Source organism: Kogia breviceps, chromosome 4 (assembly GCF_026419965.1).
Source record: "Kogia breviceps isolate mKogBre1 chromosome 4, mKogBre1 haplotype 1, whole genome shotgun sequence".
Lineage (NCBI taxonomy): Eukaryota > Metazoa > Chordata > Mammalia > Artiodactyla > Physeteridae > Kogia > Kogia breviceps.
This window is the reverse complement of record NC_081313.1, coordinates 55,463,068-55,470,070: the sequence shown is the minus strand read 5'-3', so window position 1 is coordinate 55,470,070 and position 7,003 is coordinate 55,463,068. Positions and strand designations below refer to the sequence as shown.

Below are 7,003 nucleotides of genomic sequence, written 5' to 3'. Positions count from 1 at the left end.
GACTGGAATGAGGAGAGACTGTGGAGTGATTTCTAATGGATACAAGGTTTCTTTTGGCGGTGATGAAAATGTTTTGGAATTTAGACAGTGGTGGTAGCTGCACAATCTTGTGACCATACCAAAACCCACTAAATTGCATGCTTTAAAATGATGAATTTTATGGTATGTAAATTCTATCTAAAAAATAAATAAATAAAAAGAAACCTGGTTCCAAATTGTTTAAATTTCTGCATCATATGCCACTGTGAGAATTATGATTGAAGAAATCTAAGTGAGCTTTTAAAAAAATACATCTATTTCTGTTATCTACAGAAGCCAAAGGAAGCCATCAAAGTTCCCTGGGTGACCTTTAAAAAAAAGAAAAAATTACAATAGGTACTTGGAAGCCATTTAGCAATCCTAAATGTTTAATAAAGAATACTGGAAAAATAAAGGGTAAGCTCCAGAACTAAAAGCCTGCTTGACCCATGTAAAGACAAACATGAAAAAACGAGCAAACAAAAAGCACATTCTTAAACAATACAACAATTCATCTCTTGTTTTTAAATTCAAAAAGTTACTAGAGAGGATTTGGGAGAAGAGATATTAAACTAAATGCTAAGGCTGGGAAATGTTACAGACATTCTGGATTCCAGGCATTTGTGTACACGCTCTGTGCCTCAGTTTCCCGTCTTTAAATGAGAAAATAGCCCCTAATTCATAGGGTTGTGAAAATAAAATTAAAATATATAAAACTCTTAAAAGCACTTTTTAAAAATGGTAGCTATATTATTATTGGTTACCAAGGGACTGCTTTTTATTTTACTGCTTGCTTACCCATATTTTCTAAGTGACCTGCAACGAACGCTATTCTCCTAAGAGGATTTATTGTTTAAAACAAACAAACAAAAACTCTGGTCGAATCACTCTCGGAACAGACGAAAAAGTGAAATCAAAGAATTGAGAGGATACGGAGAAGAAACACCAATGCTGCCGACTGGGGTAGGCGGCGCCCGCGGGCAGAAAACGCAGAGACTCCTCCCCGCCAGCCGGCGGCCCTGAGGCCGCCATGCTCTTCCGCTCCCGGAGGCCGGGAGGCGGAAGTCGTCACTCGCCGAGGGACCTAGCCCACGCCGCGTACCCAGCCCACGCCGCGTACCCAGCCCACGCCGCGTACCCAGCCCACGCCGCGTACCCGGCAGGAGGTTAGCCATGGCGATGGGCGGCGGCGGCGGCAGCAGCAGCAGCGGCGTCCCAGAGCCGGAAGACTCGGTGCTGTTCCGGCGCGGCACAGGCCAGGTGAGGTCGCAGCCGGTGCTGTCCCCGACCGGTCCCCTGCGCTTTTTCCTCGGCCAGTCGGCTCAGTGCGGGGCGGTGGGTCCGCATGTTTCTACATCTTTCCTCACTTGGGAGCCTCAGCCGCAAGCTCGTTCCTCGGCCAGTTTGGGCTCCCTAATAACTTTGAGCCTAGGCCCTACTGCTACTCGATTGTTCCTTGGTCGTACACCTCTCTCTCCAACTGGGAGGTGTGCTGGGGCAGGCCAGGGGGAAGCAGGGAAACCAGTTAGGAGTCTATTGGAATAATCCCGCTGTTATCAGTGGACAGCCGGTTACTTGGCTTCTGGATATATTTTGAAATCAGAGGCAACAGGTTGTGCACGCGTATACGATAATAGAGGCTTGAGAGAGGAAAGTCAAGGATAACTCCAAGATGAGAAGATGAAGTTGCCTTTTACTTTGATGGGGAATACTGCAAGTAAGGCAGGTTTATAAGGGGGTAAGATTAGAACTCATTCTTGGGTGAAATGTGATTGGAGCGAGTTCGCGAGTCGGAGAGGAGAAATTCACGGCAACATATGTGAGCAAATATTTCAAGTTTTATTGTGGGTACTGGAAGATAGAGAAATTGACCAATGGATGGAGAGGGAAGTGAGATAAAGAGGATTCTTAATTGTGTTTTTGTTTTTAAGATGGGAGAAATGTTTCAGCATGTTTTTGGGCTGATAGGAAAGATCCAGTAAGGACGGTATAATTGACGTTGCAGGAGAGAAGAAAATTGCGCAAGCAGCATTCTAGCGTAGTAGGAGGGAATGGATTTGGTCTTTGTTCGAAATATTGACAGTTCATGTGGTGACAGTTATATGGGTACAGATTTGTGTGGATGGGCAGATACAGTGGCAGGAGATTATGAAAATTCTGTTTTGATTGTTGCTGTTCTCTCAGTAAAAGAAGCAAGATCATCAGCCTACTAGTGAGGAGGGGGCAGGGGGCAGGTGTTGGAGGTTAGAGAAGAGAGAAGGTAGGAAGTAAACCTCTAGGAGAGTGGATGAGTGTTGCGTTAGGGAAATCTAGGCAACTTTAAAGGCCTACTTCAGATTTGTCGTTATGAGTTTAAAGGAGACTAGATAGGACTTCCCTGGTGGCACAGTGGTTAAGAATCCGCTGCCAGTGCAGGGGACATGGGTTCGAGCCCTGGTCCGGGAAGATTCCCACATGCCGTGGAGCAACTAAGCCTGTGCTCCACAGCTGCTGAGCCTGCATGTCTAGAGCCTGTGCTCTGCAACAAAAGAAGCCACCACAATGAGAAGCCCTCGCACCACAACAAAGAGTAGCCCCTGCTCACCACAACTAGAGAAGGCCCGTGTACAGCAACGAAGACCCAACGCAGACAGAAATAAATAAATAAATAAATATTTTTTAAAAAGGAAACTAGGCAGCATGATTGTATTTTAACCAAGCTAAATTCAAATTCAGGTGTGTGAGGGCAGACACAAAGTAAATGAATAGTTGAAATTAATAGGGTTGTAGTTTTACTTAGTATGAAGTGAAAAGGGGGCGGTACAGGGAGTTGTCTTAATGATCGATGGTGGAATTAAAGCTGGCTAAGAAAGGAAGTGAGGACATTACCATGGTGAGAAGCAGTTTAAAAAGTGTGAGGATAGGGCTTCCCTGGTGGCGCAGTGGTTGAGAATCCGCCTGCCGATGCAGGGGTCACGGGTTCGTGCCCTGGTCCGGGAAGATCCCACATGCCGCGGAGCAACTAAGCCCGTGAGCCATGGCCGCTAGGCCTGCGCGTCCGGAGCCTGTGCTCCGCAACGGGAGAGGCCACAGCAGTGAGAGGCCCGCATACCACAAAAAAAAAAAAAAAAAAAAAAAAAAAAAAAAAGTGTGAGGATCACTGTTTTACCAATCCCAGTGAAGTGGAATGACTGTCATCATCAACCTACTAGAAGGAATAAGTTGCAGAGCCTAGAAGGCAGTAGTTGGAGAGTAGGATTCTTGCAGTTGAATTTATGGAGATGTTATAGTTAATGGTTATAATAAAGACCATAGAAGTGAGTATCTGAGATTGGGTACTATAAAAGGTTATTGGTAGCGAAACGTTTAAAGATGTAGCAAGGGTAGGGTATTGGAAGGATCACGTACATGGGGTTTTTTTTTTTTAATTATCTCTTAATTTGGTTTATTTTTGAGTAATACTTTTTTATCGTTATTTATTTAATTTTTTTTTTTGCCTGCGTTGGGTCTTTGTTGCTGTGCACGGGCTTTCTCTAATTGCGATGAGCGGGGGCTACTCTTCGTTGTGGTGCGAAGGCTTCTCATTGTGGTGGCTTCTCTTGTTGCAGAGCACGGGCTGTAGGTGCGCGGGCTTCAGTAGTTGTGGCACACAGCCTCAGTAGTTGTGGCTCACAGCCTCAGTCAGTAGTTGTGGCTCACGGGCTCTAGAACTCAGGCTCAGTAGTTGTGGTGCATGGGCTTAGTTGCTCCACGGCATGTAGGACCTTCCCACACCAGGGCTCGAACCCATGTATCCTGCGTTAGCAGGCGGATTCTTCACCACTGCGCCACCAGGGAAGTCCCTGTACATGGGTTATTTTGTGTGTGTGTGTGGGGGGGTGTGGTACGTGGGCCCCTCACTGCTGTGGCCTCTCCCGTTGCGGAGCACGGGCTCCGGACACACAGGCTCAGCGGCCATGGCTCACAGGCCCAGCCGCTCCGCGGCTTGTGGGATCCTCCCAGACCGGGGCACAAACCCTTGTCCCCTGCATTGGCAGGCGAACTCTCAACCACTGTGCCACCAGGGAAGCCCATGTACATGGGTTTTTAAATAACCAAAAATTATGACAGGATTAGTGTTGGAGGGAGTACTGGCATATAAACCTCAAGGAATGAGGAAGAGTGACCCAGGAAGATATAGATGATTGCAATGAGGAGGGATAGTGGACAGTGGAGTTTGGTGATGGGATTTTCAAACCTGGGAGTTTTTAGGGAGGAAGAATAATCTGGAAGTGGAAGTGAGGAGCAAGGAAGATTCCTTCCCCACCTCTGGTACAGTAATTTGAGGGATATGGGGAAGAAATCATTTCATTTTGAAATGCCTGCAAGGAAAGAAGTGGGCTTCTCTTGGTGACTGAGAAACAGATATAAAGGCAGTCCTGATGGTCTGTTCTCTTTGCTATTGCTGTGTAACAAATCACCCATAACTTAGTGGCTTGAAACAATAATCATTTTTTATTCTCTCTCATAGTTTCTGTGGGTCAGGAATTTGTGAAAGCCTTAGTGGGCAGTTCGCCTTCAGACATTTCGTGTAGTTGCATCCACATAGTAATCGGAGCTACAATAGCTGGGGACTGAACTGCTAGGAATTGACAGGCCATCTCTTTTCTTCATGTTGTCTCGGCTTCTCCACGTGGTCCCAGTGTGCGGGATGGTTTGATTTCCTTACACCCCTTTGTAATCCTTCCCTTTCATCCTTCCTCATCTCCTGCCCCCAGACAACTGCTGATCCACTTTCTGTCACCATTAATTAGTCTACATATTCTAGAATTTTACAAATACGGAGTCATTTTTTATCTGGCTTCTTTAACTACGCATAGTTATTTTGAGTTTCATCCATTTTCTTGTGTATATCAGTCATTCATTCCTTTTCATTGCTGTAGGATCCTGTTGCACGAATATACTACAATTTGTTTATCCATTCACTTGTTCATGAACATTTGGGTTGCTTTCAGTTTGGGACTGTTATAAATAGAATCACCATGAGTATGGTGATTCTATTTGTATGGGCATATGCTTTCACTTCTCTTTGACAAACACCTAGGTCATGGAATAGATATATTTTAATTTTTTTTCTTTTTTCTTTTTTTCCCATGCATTGTGGGATCTTAGTTCCCTTACCAGAGGGTGAACCCAGACCCACAGCAGTGAGAGCGCAGAGTCCTAACCACTGGACCACCAGGGAACTCCCTATTTTAATTCTTCTGGGTTTTTTTTAAAGTTGAATTTTATTGTTTTTATTTTTATTTATTTATTTATTTATTTTTGGCTGCTTTGGGTCTTTGTTGCTGCACACAGGCTTTTTCCAGTTGTGGTGAGTGGGGGCTACTCTTCATTACAATGCATGGGCTTCTCATTGTGGTGGCTTCCTTTGTTGCGGAGCACAGGCTCCAGGTGTGTGGGCTTCAGCAGTTGCAGCATGCAGGCTCAGTAGTTGTGGCACATGGGCCCTAGAGTGTGTGGGTTTCAGTAGTTGCAGTGGCCTGTGGGCTCTAGAGGGCAGGCTCAATAGTTGCGGCGCATGGGCTTAGTTGCTCCGAGGCATGTGGGATCTTCCTGGACCAGGGATAGAACCCCTGTCCCCTGCATTGGCAGGCACATTCTTAACCACTGCACCACCAGGGAAGTCCACTATTTTGATTCTTTAAGAAGCTGCCAAACTTTTCTTCAAAGTGATTGTACCGTTTTACGTTTCAACCAGCAATGTATGAAAAGTTCCATTTTGTTCCACATCCTTGCTAACACTCGGTATGGTCAGTCTTGTTAATTTTAGACATTCTAATGTGTAGTGGTGTCTTGTTGTTGTTGTGGTTTTAATTAGCATTTCCCTAATGACTGATGATATTTATTGTCATTTCATGTGCTTATTTGCCATCCGTGTATCTTCTTAGGCAAAGTGTCTGTTCAAATCTTTTGCCCATTTTTAAATTGAATTATTTTTTTTGTTGAGATTTTTTTTTTTTTTTTTTTTTTTTTTTGCGTTACGTGGGCCTCTCACTGTTGTGGCCTCTCCTGTTGCAGAGCACAGGCTCCGGACGCGCAGGCTCAGCGGCCATGGCTCACGGGCCCAGCCGCTCCACAGTATGTGGGATCTTCCCGGACTGGGGCACGAACCCGCGTTCCCTGCATTGGCAGGCGGACTCTCAACCACTGCGCCACCAGGGAAGTCCATTGTTGAGATTTTTTTTGTGTATTCTAGATACAAAACCTTTATCAGATAGGTAATTTGCAAATATTTTCTCCCAGTTTGTGAGTTCATTCATTTTTTCATTCTCTTAACAATATCTTTTTGGGAATTACCTGGCAGTCCAGTGGGTAAGACTCCATGCTCTCACTGCCAAGGGCCCGGGTTCAATCCCTGGTCAGGCAATTGAGATCCCACAAGCAGCTCAGTGCAGCCAAAAAAAAAAAAAAAAACACAACTGAGTCTTGCTGCTTGAAGGACAGCTAGGGTGTATATAAAATCCTTGGCTCATACTTTTTTCCCATAAATTTCTATGAGGAAGTCTAATACTAACTAGTTTTCTGTATTTTGTAAATGACTTGATCTTTTTGCTTAGAGGCTCTGAGAATTCCTTTTAGAGACTTTTGTTTATTTGTTTAGCTTTTATTCTTCAGGGACCCCATTTATACATATGTTAAATATTCTTTGCCAGTCCTCATTTCACTTATTTTCTTTTTCTTTTTCTTTTTTCATGTCTTTTCCTTGGTACCGATTAGATTTTCAGTCAAATGTATTCTTATTTGGGTACCTTGCAGTCAGTATTACTTTTTCTTCCATTTCGTTCTTGATTTTGTTTAACTCCTCATTTGACTGTTTCCCTTTAGCCTTCTTTCTCATCTGAATTTTTAGAAATTTTGATTCAAGGTGTTTTATTTCCATATTGCGAATGCTAGTTTAAGACAATTTAATTTCAGATGGTTATCGTATTTTCTTCTGTTTGTGATTGTCAGTTGAGAAGTTTTA

The 7,003-nt window shown here is 44.1% G+C and overlaps 1 protein-coding gene across 3 annotated transcripts in view; it reads left to right on the top strand.

The window, feature by feature from the left end:
* Positions 1-1,046: 1,046 nt before the first annotated feature.
* LOC131755937 (survival motor neuron protein) overlaps positions 1,047-7,003 on the top strand; it is a 43,738-nt gene continuing 37,781 nt past the window's right edge. For 2 of the 3 annotated variants that reach the window (XR_010840162.1, XM_059062569.2), the window contains exon 1: positions 1,047-1,278. Coding sequence is in view for 2 of the 3 variants with exons in the window: in XM_059062569.2 (XP_058918552.1) it covers positions 1,192-1,278 (87 nt within the window). In the remaining variant the exon portion in view is untranslated. The remainder of the gene's footprint in view (positions 1,279-7,003) is intronic. The other variant, XM_059062574.2, reaches the window with a different exon arrangement.